At 46.3% G+C, this 24,227-nt stretch overlaps 1 protein-coding gene across 1 annotated transcript in view; it reads left to right on the top strand.

The window, feature by feature from the left end:
- The first annotated feature begins 14,768 nt into the window (after positions 1-14,768).
- Positions 14,769-24,227, top strand: part of ALKBH8 (alkB homolog 8, tRNA methyltransferase) — an 88,430-nt gene continuing 78,971 nt past the window's right edge. Inside the window, exon 1 of the mRNA XM_073613130.1 lies at positions 14,769-14,982. Within this exon, the coding sequence (XP_073469231.1) occupies positions 14,914-14,982 (69 nt within the window). The 5' untranslated portion in view covers positions 14,769-14,913. The remainder of the gene's footprint in view (positions 14,983-24,227) is intronic.

Genomic DNA, 24,227 nt, shown 5'->3' with positions numbered 1-24,227 from the left:
TGTGTGTACAAACACATAGGGCTCTGTACCCGCTTGCCAACTGCCCTATAGCAGATTTAATGCTACAGTACGGCCGTGCTGTGCAGAATCACATATATATAAATGATTCTACACTTCCAGGTAGGAGGCGTGCCGCTTCTGCTGTGAATTGTCAATAGATGTCCACCGGCACCCGCCAATTGTCAGGCAGGGACACAGGACAGAGCTCTGCCTATGTAAACAAGGCAGAGCTCCGTCCGGACAGGGGGGGAAGTGATGGATTTTAATTTCCTTGCAAAGCAGGGAATAAAATCCATCACTTCCCTTAGTAAAAGCACCACATATAGTACACACAAACACTGGCTAGGCACACATTTAACCCTTTGAGCACCCTGGCTGTTTAACCCCCTCCAAGCTAGTGCCATTAGTCCAGTGACAGCGCATATTTTTAGCACTGATCACTGTATTAGTGTCACTGGTTCCCACAAAGTGTCAGAATGTCTGCCACAATATCGCAGTCCCGCTAAAAGTTGCCCGACCACCGCCATTATTAGTATTAAAAAAATAAATAAATAACATTCCTTTATACAGTATATACACCATAGTTTGTAGACGATATAACTTTTGCAAACCAATCAATATACGTTTATTGGGATTTTTTTACCAAAAATATGTAGCAGAATACATATTGGACTACATATATGAAGAAATTTTACAACAGAGAAGAAAGAAGAAAGTTTACAACACAAAAAATAAAAACAGTGAGGTGATCAAACGCATAGTTACATAGTTAGTCGGGTTGAAAAAAGACACAAGTCCATCTAGTTCAACCAAAAAAATAAAATAAAAAAACATACAATCCCATATACACAATTCTTCACCCACAATTGATCCAGAGGAAGGCAAAAAACCACAGCAAAGTATGATCCAATTTGCTACAGCGGGGGAAAAAATTCCTTCCTCATCCCCCGAGAGGCAATCGGATATTCCCTGGATCAACTTTACCTATAAATGTTCGTACCCAGTTATATTATGTACAGTTAGGAAAGAATTCAGGACTTTTTTTAAAAGCAATCTACTGAGCTGGCCAGAACCACCTCTGGAGGGAGTCTATTCCACATTTTCACAGCTCTTACTGTGAAGAAACCTTTCGGTATTTGGAGATGAAATCTTTTTTTCCTCTAGATCAGTGGTTCTCAACTCCGGTCCTCAGGACCCACTAACAGGCCAGGTTTGTAAGATAACTGAAGTACATCACAGGTGATATAATTTCCTGCTTAGTGATTGCAGTATTCTAGTCTGCCTCTCCCCAAGGTAATACTTAAAATCTGGCCTGTTAGTGGGTCCTGAGGACAGGAATTGAGAACCACTGCTCTAGATGTAAAAAGTGCTCCCCTGTCCTCTGATGACCTTAAAGTGAATAACACCACCAAAAGAAAGCTCTATTTCTGTGTAAAAAAGGACATAAATATAATTTATGTATAGCGTTGCATGACCGCGCAATTGTCAGTTGAAATAACGCAGTGCCATATCACAAAAAAATGGCCTGGTTATGAAGGGGGTAAATCTTCTGGAGGTCAAGTGGTAAAACAGAGCAGCGATATGGCTGTTTCAAAAAAACAGCCAGATCTCTTAGTAAAAGCAGCACACATTACACACATTACACTTGTTATGCACACAGGTAACCCTTGATTGCCCCTTGATGTTAACCCCTTCCCAGCCAGTGTCATTAGTACAGTGGCAGTGTATAGTATTATCACTGTATTAGTGTCACTATTGATGTCAGTGTCAGTTAATGTACCTCCCAGCGAGGGTCTGTTAGTGCCAGATTGGCCACCACACTATCACAGTCCCGCTATAAGTCACTGATCACCGCCATTACCAGTATAGCGTCATAGCTGTGTATATACCATAGTTTTTAGACACTATACCTTTCACACAAACCAATTAGGGCCCTTTCACACTGCTCTGTAGCAAAATCGTGGTAAAAGCACATATGCATTTTTTTCCACGATGTGGCTATGTCTTTGGGTTGCCTGTACCTGTGAAAAATGGCCATGTGACTCAAAAAGCACCAAAAATGCAAATCGCGGTGTGGTTTTACCACGATTTTACCACAACTTCCATTTATTTCAATGGGAGGCTGCGTTTTTGTTGCGGTTTACAAAACTTCACCAAAGGTGCAGCATGCAGGACTTTTCAAAATGCACTGCATCTGTAAGGCCCTTTTCACACGGGCTGTCTGATCAGGTCCGCCTGTCAGTTTTTTTTACCTTAATAGCAAAATGCACTGCAAATGCAGTGCTAAACGCAGCTCAAAATGCATTCAAGCGTGCGTCAAGCGTGCAGTCAAAAACGTGTGGTTATGTGCAGTTTCTGGTGTGAATGGGCCCTTAACCACTTCAGCCCCGGAAGGATTTACCCCCTTCCTGACCGGGCTATTTTTTGCTATACGGCACTGCGCCTCTTTAACTGACAATTATGCGATCGTGCGACACTGTACCCAAACAAAATCGATGTCCTTTTTTTTCCCACAAATAGAGCTTTCTTTTGGTGGTATTTGATCATCTCTGCAATTTTTATTTTTTGTGTTATAAACAAAAAAAGAAAAACAATTAAAAAAAAAATGTTTTACTTTCTGCTATAATTCACATAATAATAATAGGCCAATATGTATTCTGCTACATATTTTTGGTAAAAATCGCAATAAGCGTATATTGATTGGTTTGCACAAAAGTTATAGCATCTACAAAATAGGGGATAGATTTAGGGACTTTTCATTTTTTTATTGTTTTTACAGGTGATGGAGGAACTGCGACATTGCGGCGGACAAACCCGACCCTAAGCCCAGGTTCACACTGAGCTGTGGGAATGAAGCCGTGTTCAGCTGAACTCGCACGATTTCACTCCCGCATGTCAGTCCCGATTTTGGCCGCGGTTTCAGAGACATCCATGCAGGTTTCTGCACAGATGTCAATGTAAATCGCAGCCCAAAATCACAAAAAGTAGGACAGAAACCACTTTTTGAAATTTTTGAAAATTGGTGCAGCGTCGCAGATGCGGTGTTGCACTGATTAGGACGGTGCCATTGACGGCAATTGACGCCGATTTGACATGCGATTTGACATGCTAAATCGCATGTCAAAATGCTCCAGTGTGAACCAGGGCTAAGTGACACTTTTTTTGGGACCAGTGACACCAATACAGTGATCAGTGCTACAAAAAAATGCATTGTATAAATGACACTGGCAGGGAAGGGGTTAACACTAGGGGGCGATCAAAGGGTTAACTGTGTTCCCTGGTTGTGTTCTAACTGTGTGGGGGATGGGCTCACTGGGACAACACAGAGATCGCTGTTCCTGATCACTAGGAACAGCAGATCTCCATGTTGTCCCTTGTCGGAACGGGGATCCGCCTTGTTTACATAGGCCAATCCCTGTTCTGCCTCTCTGTACGGCGATCGCGGGTGGCCCACACTATCTCGTGCACGGATCGACGTACAGGTACATCGGTTTGCGCAGCCGAGCTGCCTTGCCGTAGTATATCTGCGGAAGGCAGTCGGCAAGTGGTTAAAGGAAAACATTTTTCTTGCGTTTTTCTTGCAAGGTAAAAACACAAGAAAAATGTATCAGTGTGAAAGGGCCCCAAATATACACTTATTGGGATATTTTTTTACCAAATTTGATTTATTGATTTTTACTGGATATGTTTTATAACATAAAGTAGAAAATATTGTTTTTGTTTTTTTTTTTTTCAACATTTTCAGTCTTTTTTCATTTATATAATAAAAAATAAATAATAAATAATAATAATAAAAAATAAAAAACCCCTGAGGTGATCAAATATCACCAAAAGAAAGCTTTTTTTGTATGGAAAAAATGATATAAATTTAATTTGTGTTTAGACCGTGCAATTGTCAGGTAAAAAAGCTCAGTGCTGAATAGCACAGAATGCCCTGGTCATGAAGGGGGCGACCAGGCTACTGCAACGGGGGAAAGACCACGCATGCAAGGGGAGCAATTTCTCCCCAGTCTCTTCCGGGTGTTGGTCTTATGCTGCCTTGATTGTCTGGCATGGGATAGCGTCATTGATTGAATTGCCTCCATAAAGCCTACCTGTCAGCATTTTTTTCCTAAAAGAAGTTTACTTGCAATGTAAAGCTCAACTGAACCTTCAGTTTAAATTAGCCAAGTACTTTCAAGGTTTATGAAAACAAAAGGTGTTCAATATGTTAAACTTCATCTTTTTTCTAAAGCAGCTCCAGCATGAGTAGAAAAGCCTGTCCCTTACCAGAATGCTGTAGAGAAGGACTGTAGTGGAAGCAGGGGTCTCTCTGCAGAGGTACAACACTCTCTCTGCCTAGTCAGACCTCCACTCTCTACTCCATGTCGCCTGAAGCCAAACTCCTGAAGCTCAAAAAAGTTCTGGAATGTTTTTTTTTTGTAGTTCAAATTGGGCAGATTGGAGCGCTGGGCTGTGGAGGGGGCGGGAGCTGCCAGCTCAGGCCCTTAGTGACTCGCTGAGAGGCTGAGCCGAGTGCCGGTCCAGGTATGTGGGCGGATCCCGACTTCATTGTCACGATCTTTCCCGAGCCTCGACTGGCTCTGTGATGTCAGCCAACAGCGGACTTCAGCCCGCTGTCTGCTGAAAACGGGTTACAGGAGTGCAAAACAATCTGCACTCCCATGATCCAAACGAGCTTTGGCGGTACTTCTCTTTTAAGGTTGACTTTAACTTGCAAAGGCAGCCAAAAGGCAAAAATGATCCCTCCCGACACTTTTGGTGTGCACTACAGCCTCTGGATGCGCCCTATTCATGTGAATGGGGCTGTGACGCTACTGCAAGCCAAATGCTAGGTTCTCAGTTGGGTGCAGGATTCTCATTGAAAAAGGCAGTTTAGCTTTCATAAAGGGCATTCAGGAGGCAGCAGTATCCTCTTCTAAATGCCTGTCAGCCGCGCCTGCACCTCCCGCAGGTGTGAATGAGCCCTTAGTTTGTGAATGAGGCTTGCATTTCTTATTATCAAAAAACAAAAACAGTCTGAGCCTTATATACCAACAGTATAGCTATATGCAACATTTACTTCCCAGAGTATGATAGCGCACTCTAGTGGTAAAGAACAATATTAATCTATTCTAAGTATAAATCTTCCAAATCCTTACACTGAGGTCTTTTCATTAAAAAAATGTGAATTTGGTTGTATCCTCACAGGGTGACACTGTGGATACACAGATAAATGTGTGCCAATGTCCTAATTATTATTGTAAGGGAAACTATAGAAAATGAAGAAATGGACTTTGTAGGCACACGCGTAAATAAAAATAATTGAAGTTTTTTTAATTGGATAAAGTTAAAAAGCATGGTATTACAAGCATATTAAAAAAAGAAACATAATATTGATAATCAATCCCAAAGACTCAAGTAACACCTCCAAGGTATATATATATATTAATCCAGATTGGTGCTAAAATAAGGATTAACCAGTAGCAGCATCCAATGGAAATAAGGTGCATGGAGTGATTGAGCCACAATATGAGGTCACACAAAAAGTTTGCTCTACATGTTACACGCATAACCGCGCTTCTTCAGGAGCTTGTAGATCTAATGAATATATCAGAAAAACATGAAGTAAGTATATCATAATATCCAAACAAATAAAACTTATTACTGTTTTTGTTTTATTTGTGTGACCTCATATTGTGACTCAATCACTCCACGCACCTTATTTCCAATGGATGCTGCTACTGGTTAATCCTTTTTTGCGTCAATCTGGATTAATATATATATATACCTTGGAGGTGTTACTTGAGTCTTTGGGGTTGATTATCAATATTATGTTTCTTTTTTTAATGTGTTTGTAATACCATGCTTTTTAACTTTATCCAATTAAAAAACTTCAATTATTTTTGTTTACACGTGTGCCTACAAAGTCCATTTCTTCCTTTTCTAGAGGTCTTTTCATAGTCAGCAATATTTAAGTGACCTTTTATATATATATATATGAAATGGAGGTGCACTGCAATAGAAGTATTGAACTCATAGTGCTCAGCATGAAGCAGAGGTATTATCCAACACTCCCAGAAGTGTCAAATGCTGAAAGGTCTGATAGAGGCTGAAATGCTGGAACAGAACAAAGGTAAGAGGTATGGAGTACCAAACAGGCGAGCATAAGTGCTCCTCCATAAGGCTACATTCATACCAGTGATTAAGGCTGGTGTGAATTGTTCCTTCCTTCCAGTGAAAATCCAATGATGGGGTATTATTCCTTCCACTGACACCAGCGATGGGGCACTATTCCTTCCACTGACACCAACAATAAGGCACAACTACTCCCATTGACCCCAGCGATGGGGTACTATTCCTTCCACTGACACCAGCGATGGGGCACTATTCGTTCCACTGACACCAACAATAGGGCACAACTACTCCCATTGACACCAGCGATGGGGTATTATTCCTTCTACTGACACCAGCGATGGTGGGGCACTATTCCTTCCACTGACACCAACAATAGGGCACAACTACTCCCATTGACACCAGCGATGGGGTATTATTCCTTCTACTGACACCAGCGATGGTGGGGCACTATTCCTTCCACTGACACCAACAATAGGGCACAACTACTCCCATTGACACCAGAGATGGGGTACTATTCCTTCCACTGACACCAGCGATAGGGTACTATTCCTTCCACTGACACCAGCGATGGGGCACTATTCTTTCCACTGACACCAGCGTTGGGGCACTATTCCTTCCACTGACACCAGCGATGGGGCACTATTCCTACCACTGACACCAGCGATGGGGCACTATTCCTTCCACTGACACCAGCGATGGGGCACTATTCCTACCACTGACACCAGCGATGGGGCACTATTCCTTCTACTGACACCAGCAATGGGGCACTAATCCTTCCACTGACACCAGCGATGGGGCACTATTCCTTCCACTGACACCAGCGATGGGGCACTATTCCTACCACTGACACCAGCGATGGGGCACTATTCCTTCTACTGACACCAGCAATGGGGCACTAATCCTTCCACTGACACCAGCGATGGGGCACTAATCCTTCCACTGACACCAGCAATGGGGCACTAATCCTTCCACTGACACCAGCGATGGGGCACTATTCCTTCTACTGACACCAGCAATGGGGCACTAATCCTTCCACTGACACCAGCGATGGGGCACTAATCCTTCCACTGACACCAGCAATGGGGCACTAATCCTTCCACTGACACCAGTGATGGGGCACTATTCCTACCACTGACAGCAGCGATGGGGCACTATTCCTCCCCCTAATGCCACTGACGCCAGGACAATTTCAACTCCCAATGACCACAGTATGCCTCCTCAAAGTCTGAAGCACAGTAAATTGGCCCTTTGTTTAGAAAGTTTGGAGACCCCTGGTCTAGGAAGTACCATGGACATTCAGTAGAATGGGTGCCTCATAAAAAAAGCCCAGGAAGACAGTAGGACACACACACAGTAGATGGTAAATTCTCCACCATGACCAGGTCACACGACCCATGTGCATACGTACCACCTAAAGACCTTCTCTTTCACCTTTGAAAGTACCTCTGAGATTCGGCTTCTCCTAGGCTCGGGGGGTACGGAGCTTTCCTGAGTGTTTATAAGATCCATGTTTCTGTGTGATTCTCTTCATAAGCTCCAACAGAAAGGACTGAGGTCCACGTGCCAAGGGTTAGAAAATGCTGAGAAGTGCTCATGGTGTTTTACACTTTATAAAGCACCTCTGAATCATTAACTGGGCTTGCAAGCTTGGTGTACACTCTGTACTTAGTCCAAGACTACGGCAAGAGATATGGAGATGGGATAAAGCATTTGTATGGAAAGGTCTATCCCAACGGATAACACATAATGTGACCTGATTAACTGAATAGTTTATGTCACAACAATGATTACAATCAGAGTAATTCATGAATATGTTTTGTATTCCAAGCAAGAACATACAGTGATTAACCAGCCAAATGACAACATGGAATCGGAGACAATGATTTCTTTGGCATGTGAAGAGATTATTTTCATAACCAACTGCATGGTGCTATCTTAACTGAAGGTCAAAGTTCATGTCATTGTGCTCTTTCTATGCAAAAGGCAGTTCACAATAATGGGATTCATTATATAATAGGAAATGTCACTGTGTTCTAATATGCAGTGACTGGGAGAATATATATCATGGGATTTATTTAACCACTTGACCTCCAGAAGGTTTTACCCCCATCCTGGCCAGGGCATTTTTTTTGCTATTCAGCACTGCTCTACTTTAACTGGCAATTGCACAGTCATGCAACACTGTACACAAATGACATTTTTATTATTTTTTAACACAAATAGAGCTTTCCTTTGGTGGTATTTGATCACCGCTGGTTTTTTTTATTTTAATATATAAACTAAAAAAAAGACTCTGATGGGGACATCTAATGTAAAGGGGGACTCTGATGGGGACATCTAATGTAAAGGGGGACTCTGATGGGGACATCTAATGTAAAGGGGGACTCTGATGGGGACATCTAATGTAAAGGGGGACTCTGATGGAGACATCTAATGTAAAGGGGGACTCTGATGGGGACATCTGATGTAAAGGGGGACTCTGATGGGGACATCTGATGTAAAGGAGGACTCTGATGGAGACATCTAATGTAAAGGGGGACTCTGATGGAGACATCTAATGTAAAGGGGGACTCTGATGGAAACATCTAATGTAAAGGGGGACTCTGATGGGGACATCTAATGTAAAGGGGGACTCTGATGGAAACATCTAATGTAAAGGGGGACTCTGATGGGGACATCTAATGTAAAGGGGGACTCTGATGGGGACATCTGATGTAAAGGGGGACTCTGATGGGGACATCTGATGTAAAGGGGGAGTCTGATGGAGACACCTGATGTAAAGGAGGACTCTGGTGGGGACATCTGATATAAAGCGGGACTCTGATGGGGACATCTGATTGGGACATCTAATGTAAAGGGGCACTCTGATGGGGACATCTGATGGGAACATCTAATGTAAAGGGGGACTCTGATGGGGACATCTGATGTAAAGGGGGACTCTGATGGGGACATCTGATGTAAAGGGGGACTCTGATGGGGACATCTAATGTAAAGGGGGACTCTGATGGGGACATCTAAAGTAAAGAGGGACTCTGATGGGGACATCTAATGTAAAGAGGGACTCTGATGGGGACATCTAATGTAAAGGGGGACTCTGATGGAGACATCTAATGTAAGGGGGGACTCTGATGGGGACATCTAATGTAAAGGGGGACTCTGATGGAGACATCTAATGTAAGGGGGGACTCTGATGGGGACATCTAATGTAAAGGAAGACTCTGATGGGGACATCTAATGTAAAGAGGGACTCTGATGGAGACATCTATTGTAAGGGGGGACTCTGATGGGGACATCTAATGTAAAGGGGGACTCTGATGGAGACATCTGATGTAAAGGGGGACTCTGATGGTTACACCTCATATAAAGGAGGATTCTGATGGAGACACCTGATGTAAAGGAGGACTCTGGTGGGGACATCTGATGTAAAGGGGGACTCTGATGGGAACATCTGATGTAAAGGAATACTCTGATGGGGACATCTGATGTAAAGGGGGACTCTGATGGGGACACCTGATATAAAGGAGGACTCTGATGGAGACACCTGATGTAAAGGGGGACTCTGATGGTTACACCTCATATAAAGGAGGATTCTGATGGAGACACCCGATGTAAAGGAGGACTCTGGTGGGGACATCTAATGTAAAGGGGGACTCTGATGGTGACATCTGATGTAAAGGAGGACGCTGATGGTGACATCTGATTAAAGGAGGACTCTGATGGTGACATCTGATGTAAAGGAGGACGCTGATGGTGACATCTGATTAAAGGAGGACTCTGATGGTGACATCTGATTAAAGGAGGACTCTGATGGGAATACCTGATTTATAGGGGATACTGATAGGGACTCCTGTTGTAAAGGGGGACTCTGATTGGGACACCTGATGTAAAGGGGGCACCTGCTGTAAAGGATGACTCTGATGGGGACACCTCATGTATAGGGGGATGCTAATGGGGACTTTTGTTGTAATGGGGGACTCTAATTGGGACACCTGATGTAAAGGGGGGCACCGGCTGTAAAGCGGGACTCTGATTGGGACATCTGATGTAAAAGGGGGATCTGATGAGGACACTTTATGTTAAGTGGTTTTATTTTCTTTTACTTGAAATGTGGATGTGATTGGCCTACTGTGATGGGCACAGTGAGGCTGCATATAATGGGCACAGTTTTATCTAGCAGTAATGATACACAGGGCTTTTTTTCTCAAACAATAGGTGCAGGAACCAAGACCCCACAAGACCCCTCCCCCCACACACACCCTCCAAATCATATCAAATAGTGGGTGTGGTCAGTCAAATTTCACAAACAGTAGGAGGGTCTTAATGGGGCATTAAATACCAGGATTGCATTACATACAGAGTGCAGAGCTGTCACTTGTAAACATAGAAACCAGACTTCTGTGTTTACAAGTGATTGTGGTGAGCAGGCACCAAAGGGTCTGAGCCAGAGGTGGTGGAACTGAGTTCCACCAAGTTCCCCCTGAAAAAAAGCCCTGATGATACATAATCACCTGATAAATGGCTATTTACAATCCTGCATTACTAACAGTTTGTTTACGCTCCCCCAAAAATTTTGAGCGCCAGCTACCACTGGTATATACCATACCTATGGGATCCCTCTAGAAGCTGGAAATCACTGTAATAGACACCGCTATTCCAGTAATCTTCCTGAGCTTCCAGGTCCTGTGCTAAGCATCTGCTGCACTGTAAACACAGAAAGACACCCATTTCAGCACAGACACCATTCAGAGAATGCTTTGCATTTAATCAATGAATGCAAATCATTCCCTGATTAGATGATGTGGAAAGTGTGAAACATGACTACCCCGCCTCTTCATCTCATCCAATCTCTCTTCTATCTACAGTCAGGTCCATAAATATTGGGACATCGACACAATTCTAATCTTTTTGGCTCTATACACCACCACAATGGATTTGAAATTAAACGAACAAGATGTGCTTTAACTGCAGACTTTCAGCTTTAATTTGAGGGTATTTACATCCAAATCAGGTGAACAGTGTAGGAATTACAACAGTTTGTATATGTGCCTCCCACTTTTTAAGGGACCAAAAGTAATGGGACAGATTAACAATCATCCATCAAACTTTCACTTTTTATTACTTGGTTGCTAATCCTTTGCAGTCAATACAGCCTGAAGTCTGGAATGCATAGACATCACCAGACGCTGGGTTTCATCCCTGGTGATGCTCTGCCAGGCCTCTACTACAACTGTCTTCAGTTCCTGCTTGTTCTTGGGGCATTTTCCCTTCAGTTTTGTCTTCAGCAAGTGAAATGCATGCTCAATCAGATTCAGGTCAGGTGATTGACTTGGCCATTGCATAACATTCCACTTCTTTCCCTTAAAAAACTCTGTGGTTGCTTTCGCAGTATGCTTCGGGTCATTGTCCATCTGCACTGTGAAGCGCCGTCCAATGAGTTCTGAAGCATTTTGCTGAATATGAGCAGATAATATTGCCTGAAACACTTCAGAATTCATCCTGCTGCTTTTGTCAGCAGTCACATCATCAATAAATACAAGAGAACCAGTTCCATTGGCAGCCATACATGCCCACGCCATGACACTACCACCACCATGCTTCACTGATGAGGTGGTATGCTTTGGATCATGAGCAGTTCTTTTCTTTCTCCATATTCTTCTCTTCCCATCACTCTGATCTTGGTCTTATCTGTCCATAGGATGTTGTTCCAGAACTGTGAAGGCTTTTTTAGATGTTGTTTGGCAAACTCTAATCTGGCCTTCCTGTTTTTGAGGCTCACCAATGGTTTACATCTTGTGGTGAACCCTCTGTATTCACTCTGGTGAAGTCTTCTCTTGATTGTTGACTTTGACACACATACACCTACCTCCTGGAGAGTGTTCTTGATCTGGCCAACTGTTGTGAAGGGTGTTTTCTTCACCAGGGAAAGAATTCTTCGGTCATCCACCACAGTTGTTTTCTGTGGTCTTCTGGGTCTTTTGGTGTTGCTGAGCTCACCGGAGCGGTCTTTCTCTTTAAGGATGTTCCAAACTGTTGATTTGGCAACACCTAATATTTTTGCTATCTCTCTGATGGGCTTGTTTTGTTTTTTCAGCCTAATGATAGCTTGCTTCACTGATAGTGACAGCTCTTTGGATCTCATATTGAGAGTTGACAGCAACAGATTCCAAATGCAAATAGCACACTTGTCCCATTACTTTTGGTCCCTTAAAAAGTGGGAGGCACATATAAAAACTGTTGTAATTCCTACACCATTCACCTGATTTGGATGCAAACACCCTCAAATTAAAGCTGAAAGTCTTCAGTAAGACTGGCCATACACTATACAATTTTCTTATTCAATTTCCTTTAGATTTACCTTAAACTATGTAGTGCAAGGGCCTGCCTGATAAAATACAAGTTGAAAGAGTTTAGGTTTGACCTCATATTATATGGTTTTGGTACATCTAAAGGAAAGTTGAACAAGTAAATTGTATAGTGTATGGCCAGCCTTAAAGTCCATTTTGTTCGTTTCATTTCAAATCCATTGTGGTGGTGTATAGAGCCAAAAAGATTAGAATTGTGTTAATGTCCCAATATTTATGGACCTGACTGTATATTAATTCTCTCTCCTATCTATCTATCTATCTATCTATCTATCTATCTATCTATCTATCTATCTATCTATCTATACAGTATCTCACAAAAGTGAGTACACCCCTCACATTTTTGTAATTATTTTATCATATCTTTTCATGTGACGACACTGAAGAAATGACACTTTGCTACAATATAAAGTAGTGAGTGTACAGCTTGTATAACAGTGTAAATTTGCTGTCCCCTCAAAATCACTCAACACACAGCCATTAATGTCTAAACCTTTGGCAACTAAAAAGAGTACACTTCTAAGTGAAAATGTCCAAATTGTGCCCAAAGTGTCAATATTTTGTGTGGCCACCATTATTTTCCAGCACTGTCTTTACCCTCTTGGGCATGGAATTCATCAGAGGTTCACAGGTTGCCACTGGAGTCCTCTTCCACTCCTCCATGACAACATCACAGGGCTTGTGGATGTTAGAGACGTTGCGCTCCTCCCCCTTCCATTTGAGGATGCCCCACAGATGCTCAATAGGGTTTAGGTCTGGAGACATGCTTGGCCAGTCCATAACCTTTACCCTCAGCTTCTTTAGCAAGGCAGTGGTTGTCTTGGAGGTGTGTTTGGGGTCGTTATCATGTTGGAATACTGACCTGAGGTCCAGTCTCCGAAGTGAGGGGGTCATGCTCTGCTTCAGCATATAGCATTCATGGTTCCCTCAATGAACTGTAGTTCCCCAGTGCTGGCAGCACTCATGCAGCCTCAGACCATGACACTCCCACCACCATGCTTGACTGTATGCAAGACACACTTGTCTTTGCACTCCTCATCATCAACACACAGAGCAGCTCCGATCCTCTTCTTCTGGGGTCCCCTTTCCGGTGCTCCAAGCCCCTCCTCTTCATTGAGTGCCCCCACAGAAAGATGCTTTCCATGGGAGTACCCGTGCAGGCTCGCTCTGCTGTGTCCATTAACACAGATGGCAGGACTCGACCCCGCTCCCATGTCATAACTTTCGATTGACACGAGCGGGAGCCAAAAAGGCTCGCCAGAACCGGGACACGAACTGACTACCCCTGTCCGAGACTACCACTATTTTATTCTCTAGGGTGTCTGCTTTCAGAAAATATGGGAGGGATGTATAGATCTAAAAAAAGTGAAAGTGACACAATTTTTTTTTTTTTTTAAAAGGACAGTGTCAAAATAAAAAATAAAAAGTAAAATAAATAAGTAAAATAAATAAGAAAACTTTTTTTTTTTTTTAAGGAGCCCCGTCCCGACAAGCACACGTGAGTAGCGCCCACATATGAAATCAGTGTGAGAGCAATAATTCTAGCTCTAGACCTCCTCTGTAACTCAAAACTAGTAACCTTTAGAAATTTTTCAACATCGCCTATGGAGATTTTTAAGGGTTTCCACGAGCGGGCGCAATTGGGTATCAATTTACTTGGTGTAACATTATCTTTCACAATATGAACAAAAATTGGGCTGACTTTACTGTTGTCTTATTTTTTAATTCAAAAAAGTGTATTTTTTCCAAAAAATAATGTGTGCTTGTAAGACCGCTGCACAAATACGCTGTGACAGAAAGTATTGCAACGACCGCCATTTTATTCTCTAGGGTGTTAGAAAAAAAAAAAAAAATATATATATATATATATATATATATATATATATATATATTTATAATGTTTGGGGGTTCTAAGTAATTTTCTAGCAAAAAAAAATGATTTTAACTTGTAAACACTGAGTCTAAAAAATAGGCCTGGTCCTGAAGTGGTTAAACACGTGTGCAGAAAATGGAAGGGAGCAAAAGGGTTAAAGTTGATTAAAATAAAAATCTGTGGCGGCCACATGATTCCTGTGGAGAGTGGAGCTCCAGTCTGCAGCCAAATACCATCAGGAAATGCAGATGTGACAGGAAACATGTCACCTCCACTTCCATGTGTTGTGTCTAATACCTATTGAATGTTACATTAAAGTTCATTACACAAAAAAAAAAAAGAAAAAGGTGGAGTGGAGGTCACATGTTTGCTGTGGACAGTGAAGCTCCAGTTCCAGCCATTTATTGTTTGTTACAATAAAGTTCAGTAAAAAAAAAAAAAAAGTGTAGAGTGGAGGACACATGCTTCCTGTCAAACGTGGAGCTCCACTCTGCAGCCAGACCCCCTTGTGCACATCGGGCACACCGAGCTTTGAATGAAAGCCCCGCCCCCCGGTTCTCGATGTTTTCTCCCTGCGACCTGGATATGACAGGAGCCGCCCGGCAGTGTGCGCACACTGGAGTCAGTCAGGTCGGTGGTCCTCAGTACACAGACTCAGTCCTCTCAGAGAGAGAGGAGGGGAAGGGCAGTGAGGGGTCGCTCTGGGCAGGCTGAGGCTCTCTTTGGCTTTTCAATGCAGTCTATGTATGGGGGCAATCATGTGCAGCGCAGTATTGGGGGTGGCGGGGACAGCGCAGTATTGGGGGGCGGAGCCGGCGCAGTATAGGGGGGGCGGAGCCGGCGCAGTATTGAGGGGGGGCGGAGCCGGCGCAGTATTGAGGGGGGGCAGAGACGGCGCAGTATTGGGGGGGACAGAGACGGCGCAGTATTGAGGGGGGGCAGAGACGGCGCAGTATTAAGGGGGGGCAGAGACGGCGCAGTATTGGGGGGGGCAGAGACGGCGCAGTATTGAGGGGGGACAGAGACGGCGCAGTATTGAGGGGGGCAGAGACGGCGCAGTATTGGGGGGGGCAGAGACGGCGCAGTATTGGGGGGGCAGAGACGGCGCAGTATTGGGGGGGCAGAGACGGCGCAGTATTGGGGGGGGCAGAGACGGCGCAGTATTGGGGGGGGCAGAGACGGCGCAGTATTGGGGGGGGCAGAGACGGCGCAGTATTGGGGGGGCAGAGACGGCGCAGTATTGGGGGGGCAGAGACGGCGCAGTATTGGGGGGGCAGAGACGGCGCAGTATTGGGGGGGGCAGAGACGGCGCAGTATGGGGGGGGCAGAGACGGCGCAGTATTGGGGGGGGCAGAGACGGCGCAGTATTGGGGGGGCAGAGACGGCGCAGTATTGGGGGGGGCAGAGACGGCGCAGTATTGGGGGGGACAGAGACGGCGCAGTATTGGGGGGGACAGAGACGGCGCAGTATTGGGGGGGGCAGAGACGGCGCAGTATTGGGGGGGGCAGAGACGGCGCAGTATTGGGGGGGACAGAGACGGCGCAGTATTGAGGGGGGGCAGAGACGGCGCAGTATTGAGGGGGGGCAGAGACGGCGCAGTATTGGGGGTGGCGGGGACAGCGCAGTATTGGGGGTGGCGGGGACAGCGCAGTATTGGGGGGCGGAGCCGGCGCAGTATAGGGGGGGCGGAGCCGGCGCAGTATTGAGGGGGGGCGGAGCCGGCGCAGTATTGAGGGGGGGCGGAGACGGCGCAGTATTGGGGGGGACAGAGACGGCGCAGTATTGAGGGGGGGCAGAGACGGCGCAGTATTAAGGGGGGGCAGAGACGGCGCAGTATTGGGGGGGGCAGAGACGGCGCAGTATTGAGGGGGGACAGAGACGGCGCAGTATTGGGGGGGGCAGAGACGGCGCAGTATTGGGGGGGCAGAGACGGCGCAGTATTGGGGGGGCAGAGACGGCGCAGTATTGGGGGGGGCAGAGACGGCGCAGTATTGGGGGGGGCAGAGACGGCGCAGTATTGGGGGGGCAGAGACGGCGCAGTATTGGGGGGGCAGAGACGGCGCAGTATTGGGGGGGCAGAGACGGCGCAGTATTGGGGGGGGCAGAGACGGCGCAGTATTGGGGGGGGCAGAGACGGCGCAGTATTGGGGGGGGCAGAGACGGCGCAGTATTGGGGGGGGCAGAGACGGCGCAGTATTGGGGGGGCAGAGACGGCGCAGTATTGGGGGGGGCAGAGACGGCGCAGTATTGGGGGGGACAGAGACGGCGCAGTATTGGGGGGGACAGAGACGGCGCAGTATTGGGGGGGACAGAGACGGCGCAGTATTGGGGGGGGCAGAGACGGCGCAGTATTGGGGGGGGCAGAGACGGCGCAGTATTGGGGGGGACAGAGACGGCGCAGTATTGAGGGGGGGCAGAGACGGCGCAGTATTGAGGGGGGGCAGAGACGGCGCAGTATTGAGGGGGGGCAGAGACGGCGCAGTATTGAGGGGGGGCAGAGACGGCGCAGTATTGGGGGGGGCAGAGACGGCGCAGTATTTTTATTCCGGAATTGGTCTTGTAGTTGAACTCTGAGCTGTACCCATGTGCAGGCCTCATGTACACGGAAACTTCCAGGCATGGGGTGTAGATGGCGGATGTATTTCTTGGGGGGGGGGGGCAGAGACGGCGCAGTATTGGGGGGGCAGAGACGGCGCAGTATTGGGGGGGGCAGAGACGGCGCAGTATTGGGGGGGGCAGAGACGGCGCAGTATTGGGGGGGCAGAGACGGCGCAGTATTAGGGGGGCAGAGACGGCGCAGTATTGGGGGGGCAGAGACGGCGCAGTATTGGGGGGGGCAGAGACGGCGCAGTATTGGGGGGGGCAGAGACGGCGCAGTATTGGGGGGGGCAGAGACGGCGCAGTATTGGGGGGGGCAGAGACGGCGCAGTATTGGGGGGGCAGAGACGGCGCAGTATTGGGGGGGGCAGAGACGGCGCAGTATTGGGGGGGACAGAGACGGCGCAGTATTGGGGGGGACAGAGACGGCGCAGTATTGGGGGGGACAGAGACGGCGCAGTATTGGGGGGGGCAGAGACGGCGCAGTATTGGGGGGGGCAGAGACGGCGCAGTATTGGGGGGGGCAGAGACGGCGCAGTATGGGGGGGACAGAGACGGCGCAGTATTGAGGGGGGGCAGAGACGGCGCAGTATTGAGGGGGGGCAGAGACGGCGCAGTATTGAGGGGGGGCAGAGACGGCGCAGTATTGAGGGGGGGCAGAGACGGCGCAGTATTGGGGGGGGCAGAGACGGCGCAGTATTTTTATTCCGGAATTGGTCTTGTAGTTGAACTCTGAGCTGTACCCATGTGCAGGCCTCATGTACACGGAAACTTCCAGGCATGGGGTGTAGATGGCGGATGTATTTCTTGGGGGGGGGGGGGCAGAGACGGCGCAGTATTGGGGGGGGCAGAGACGGCGCAGTATTGGGGGGGCAGAGACGGCGCAGTATTGGGGGGGGCAGAGACGGCGCAGTATTGGGGGGGGCAGAGACGGCGCAGTATTGGGGGGGGCAGAGACGGCGCAGTATTGGGGGGGGCAGAGACGGCGCAGTATTGGGGGGGCAGAGACGGCGCAGTATTGGGGGGGGCAGAGACGGCGCAGTATTGGGGGGGGCAGAGACGGCGCAGTATTGGGGGGGGCAGAGACGGCGCAGTATTGGGGGGGACAGAGACGGCGCAGTATTGAGGGGGGGCAGAGACGGCGCAGTATTGAGGGGGGGCAGAGACGGCGCAGTATTGAGGGGGGGCAGAGACGGCGCAGTATTGGGGGGGGCAGAGACGGCGCAGTATTTTTATTCCGGAATTGGTCTTGTAGTTGAACTCTGAGCTGTACCCATGTGCAGGCCTCATGTACACGGAAACTTCCAGGCATGGGGTGTAGATGGCGGATGTATTTCTTCACCCGGTAGCCATGCTACTGCTGTGCAGAGACATGAAGTGTCAATTTGTGCACTTCAAATAAAGTTGACAATAGGGGGACCTGTGTGATTTGCTGAAACAAGCGTCACATCGCCCCCTACTGCCAGCTCACTGCAGCCAAAACTTACACCACTGTGGCTTAGTGTGCAGGCAGTGCAGCCCGGGTTCACACCTATGCGAATTAGATGCGGCTTACACCGCATCTAATTCGCAGGACATTTTAAAATACATTCATATGAATGCATCTGGTTCACATATGTGCGTTGCATTCGCACTGCGCATTGCACAAAAAAGTGTGCGTTTTCTGGGCATTGCGGTGCGAATTACGAGCCCCTTATCTTCTATGGAAACGCATCTGTTTTGCAGATGCATTGCGTTCTGAACATGGATTTTCTCCTTCTCCTCACTGCCCCTCCTTCCCCCCTGCCCCTCCTCACACTGTAGGGCGTGCGGGAGCAAGATTCTGGGAGGACGTCCATGGACGCCCTGCCATTATAAGCCGACCGTGCTATGGCCCAGTCGGCAAGTGGTTATTAAATTCACACTTGAGTAGTTGAGTCGGTTGTCCTCCGGTTTCCAGCTGGGCTGCAGTGTGCGAACAGGTTGAACCGTTCGGATCACGGATCGGCAATGGATGGACTGATCGGGTCCGCCATTGTGAAAGGGGCCTAACACATTTCTGCTCTGTACCCACTTGATGTGCACCTCCAGCACAAAGTACATCTATGTACCCCACCCCCACTTTTACCCCATGGCCACTTCATCTCCCCCTGCCGCTCAGATCACTTCAGTTGCAGGTCACTATGCAGTGGATGGGGGCCGTCAACAGCTCTGTGGTGCTCACGGGTTGTCTATCCGGCAAGTAGTTCACTTCGCTCTGTACAGTTGAGAGGAGAGGGGCCTCTGACCTGGGTAGGTATCGGCTTTGGTGTACAAGCAGAGCGCAAGTGCCACTGCTGAGACCCTGGTAGTTCCACCACTGCTCCCTGCCCGCCACAGCAGCCTGGGAATGACAACTCTGAACCCAGAAGTGAAGAAATATTCATTGCCGAGGAGATCAGGAAATGGATGTTCCCCAAGCTGCTCACACTTGCCGACCTGAAAGCATTTATTGTGGTCCTGGGCTTTACAGCAGAACTGGAGAACCTGGAAACCACAGGGGGGGTAGGTGGCCCTCTAGCCCTCCTGACCAAAATAACAAACCTTGCCTGCTGCCTTCATACCTGGGTAGGGTGCCTATGGTCTGCCCTCCTGTTTACACTTTCCAATCCAAAATTCTATACTACTGCTCATCCCTCTCCTAGATTTATAGTTAAAGTGGTTGTAAAGGCAGAAGGTTTTTTACCTTCATGCATTGTATGCCGTTTTGTCAGCCTCAGTGGTTTAGCGTGAGAGGGGTAGCCGGGTGTAGCGGGAGTCACTGTATTGGCGTCCTGGAACAGTCCTGTCATTGCCAGGTGGCTATGGTTTGGTTTGAAGAAACACTGAGGTCCGTGTGAAATGCATGTGTCACCTCCTGTGTTTCCTGTGTCTTTGTTGGCTGTTTATTGCTGTTTTTTTGGAATAAAATCGTTGGAACGTTTCCGTGGTGTGCAGCCATTCTTTTCTTCCGCCTGCCAGGCGGCTGGCAGGCAGGTGTCACTATGCCTGGTGTGTGCATGAGGCTGGGGGTTGGGAAGGGGCGGCGGTTTAAAGGAGGAGAGAGGCGGGACATTGAACAGGTTAGGCGAGATGCGGAGCTGTAGGGAAGTAGGAAGGGTGGGTTAGGGGCGGAGCGGAGCCCCTAGCAGGAAATGCGGCTCTGCGTTCCCATGGCCCTGTGGACTCTAGCCTTTTCCCTTGAATTCTGGAGCTCCCCCTACAGTGGCTCTGAGTTGGGTCTCGGCAGCCCGGGAGCCCGCTACCCCCTGGACAGCCCAGAGCCAGTGCAGCCCCACCAGTGCATCCTTCCCAGTGCTGCCTCATCAGGGTCCATCAGTGCAGCTTCTCAAACTTTTTTTTTTTTCATGTATTTAGCAATTTTTTTTTTTTTTTTTTTGAAAGGAACTTAGACTTTCATTCTGCCTACAGAATAAGGGAAAGTTCACACCACATGCAGTCCAGTTCCTTTATCTGCATCAAAATGCATGAAAAGTAGGTTATATGGTTTCTAATGGCATAGTTCACACCAGTGTGGTCAGTTACAGAAAAAAAAAAGTAGAACATGCTGCATTTTTCCTTAACTGGACTGTACTGGAATGCTGTAAGATGCCCTGGACCCCAGTACAGTAAGAAAAAATGCATCTGGAAACGCATAAAAAATGCGTTAAAAAATGTGCACGCAGAAACGGATCTGGGGTGCATTTTTTTGAGGTGTGAGCCAGCCCTAGGAGAATAAATACTCCTGCTCCTTGAACAAAAAATTTGGGCAACTGAGTGCTGCTCAGCCATACACAGGGAGCTTTGTATTTTATGATAAATCATCTGCCTGCATCATCACCTCGTCCAATCAGAGGAAGCTTTGTGATCGCTCATAAAATACAAAGCTCCTTGTGAATGGCTGAGAAGCACTCAGTCCAACTCAATTTTGTTCCAAGAGAAAGTCCCTGCCCCACTGCCAGAACACAACGCTGTATAGTGTATGTAGCTGAGGCTACATACAGTTCATGTAGGGTACACAACAACTGCATGTGTTAGTGAAGGAAATAGTTGGATGGACCAAACAAACTATTTAGGCTACAGTCACACTTGCATTTTGACCTCACAGCATGTGGATGCAAGAAAATCAGCGGTTATCTTTTTTTGGTCTACACTGGAATCGGATCTCATGGGTGCTCACACCTATGCGATCCGATTCTTGCACCATTTCACAGTTCCCACTGCGATCTGCAAACCAATCTGGGGGTGTCGATAACTTTGTATTGACACCCGCAGCGGTTCGCATTGGGCGGTGTGAACTGCCAGCGAGAGACATGCGATGCAGGAACCGTCACTGGAATCGCACTGGTTCCTGCATTGCATATGTGTTAACCTAGCCTTCAAGTGATTCGGTAAAAAACCTTCAGTGTGCAATTACCCCCCCCCTCCCCCCCCCCAAGCGACTTGCTATAGGGGCTCTCAGCGGGGGGGAGGAGCCAGAAGCGATGGGGGACCCAAGAAGAGGAGGATTGGGGCTGCTCTGTGCAACTATTGCACAGAGCAAGGAAGTATAATATGTTTGTTATTTAAAAATAAATAGCTTTAGTATCATTTTAAACTTCACTACAACAGTGATCAGCTTTAAGTTTCAACAAGTGCTGTGAAATAGAAATTTCAAAATATATAAACCTTTCCAGGTCAGTCTGAGGCCAGACCCCACAACTATATTACATAAAAACTTTTTCATTTTGTTTATGTAGCAGATTGGGCATTGATTACAATCAAGCAAATGAGACCTTTTATTTAGAAATTACTTCCTTGATAAATAATAATGAAAAATAATTATTTTGCTGTATACTCCCAGCTGAGAGACAAAGGTAGACAAGTCCACTGAAATCTGCAGGGGGTCATGAGAGAGCGGTATTGTGGTGTAGGAGGTAAATAAACCAAGTCTTTGGATATCGGTTTTGGTAATCACACATCTGTAGAGGGGGAAGATGAGCTCAGGGAAAATAATAGGTGCACTTTGTTTAAAGCTGGCCATACACCGCGTACATACAGTTGTGCTCATAAGTTTGCATACCCTGGCAGAATTTATGATTTCTTGGCCATTTTTCAGAGAATATGAATAACACAAAACATTTCTTTCACTCATGGTTAGTGTTTGTTTGAAGCCATTTATTATGAATCATGGCAAAAAAACAAGTAAAAATTCGCCTAAGGCAGGCTGACATCCGTACGCTGATTGCTGCAGCCGGTTGTTCCTATCATTGATGCGTGCTGTTTTAAGCTTCAACTATAAGTTACTACATTAAAAGGTTTTTTTTATCTATCATTACGGGCTTCACTATGGGTCCTTCATTTTCTTTTTTCGGATATATGATGACTACATGCCTGAATGCCTTATTCTGAAGTGACCATTGGGAGATGTTTATATGTGAAGGAAATCCCACGGATGTTGTGGTCTGATGAGGGGTTCCAGTGGGCTGGATTTGCTGGATGCTATTGAGAATTTATCATCTATGCCTAATCCTTAATACCTTCTGGTAAGCAGACTACATTACCACGTGGTGACGAGTGACTCTTTCTACATCTGCACAATATATTTGGTGATTGGATTCCTCCCACTCTTCAATTTCATTTTGAACTTTTCAGCGCCGCAATAATTTTTATGCATTTATTATCAATCAACTGTGTTTACTCTTTTTAAATCATAATGGCAACAGAAACTACCCAAATGACCCCGATCAAAAGTTTACATACCCTGGTGATTTTGGTCTGATAACATGCACACAAGTTGACACAGAGGGTGAATGGTTATTAAAGGGTAATCATCCTCATCTGTGATCTGTTTGCTTGTAATTATTGTGTGTGTATATAAAAGGTCAATGTGTTTCTGGACTCCTGACAGATCCTTGCATCTTCCATCCACTGGATTCTGAGTCTTGGGGAAAGCAAAAGAATTGTCAAAGGATCTGCGGGAAAAGGTAGTTGAACTGTATAAGACAGGAAAGGGATAAAAAAACATATCCAAGGAATTGAGAATGCCAATCGGCAGTGTTCAAACTCAAATCAAGAAGTGGAAAATGAGGGGTTCTATTGAAACCAAACCACGGTCAGGTAGACCAACTAAAATTTCAGCCACAACTGTCAGGAAAATTGTTCGGGATGCAAAGAAAAACCCACAAATAACTTCAGGTGAAATACAGGACTCTCTGAAAACATGTGGTGTGGCTGTTTCAAGATGCACAATAAGGAGGCACTTGACGAAAGATGAGCTGCATGGTCGAGTTGCCAGAAGAAAGCCATTACTAGGCAAATGTCACAAAGTATCCCGCTTACAATACACCAAACAGTACAGAGCCAAGCCTCAAGTCTTCTGGCACAAAGTCATTTGGAGTGATGAGACCAAAATGTAGCTTTTTGGCCACAACCACAAACACTACATTTGGAGAGGAGTCAACAAGGCCTATGATGAAAGGTACACCATTCCTACTGTGAAACACGGAGGTGGATCGCTGATGTTTTGGGGATGTGTGAGCTACAAAGACACAGGAAATTTGGTCAAAATTGATGGCAAGATGAATGCAGTATGTTATCAAAAAATACTGGAGGAACATTTGCATTCGTCGGCCAGGAAGCTGCGCATGGGACTTACTTGGACATTCCAACATGACAATGATCCAAAACACAAGGACAAGTCGACCTGTCATTGGCTACAGCAGAATAAAGTGAAGGTTCTGGAGTGGCCATCTCAGTCTCCTGACCTCAATATCATTGAGCCACTCTGGGGAGATCTCAAACGTGCAGCAAAAGGAATTTACAGGAACTGGAGGCTTTTTGCCAAGAGGAATGGGCAGCTTTACCATCTGAGAAGATAAAGAGCCTCATCCACAAATACCACAAAAGACTTCAAGCTGTCATTGATGTTAAAGGGTGCAATACACGGTATTAGGAACTGGGGTATGTAAACTTTTGATCAGGGTCGTTTCTGTTGCGATTATGACTTAAAAAGAGTAAACACAATTATGAGTGAAAGAAAAGTTTTTGTGTTATTCATATTCTCTGAAAAATGGCCAAGAAATCATAAATTCTGCCAGGGTATGTAAACTTACGAGCACAACTGTACATTTGTCCAAAAATTCTCAGTATGTTCGATGACTTGACAAATATCATTTGAAAGTACTTCAAAATTTTAACATTTGATTTTGGAATTAATGTAATTTCCCAACCAAAACTACATTTCCTGTTGTAATTTGTTCATTTAAATTTTTTTTTTCCATCATGCTCCTTCAAATTT

Source organism: Aquarana catesbeiana, linkage group LG02, assembly GCF_042186555.1.
Source record: "Aquarana catesbeiana isolate 2022-GZ linkage group LG02, ASM4218655v1, whole genome shotgun sequence".
In the NCBI taxonomy this organism is placed as follows: domain Eukaryota; kingdom Metazoa; phylum Chordata; class Amphibia; order Anura; family Ranidae; genus Aquarana; species Aquarana catesbeiana.
This window is presented reverse-complemented; position numbering and strand designations above follow the sequence as displayed.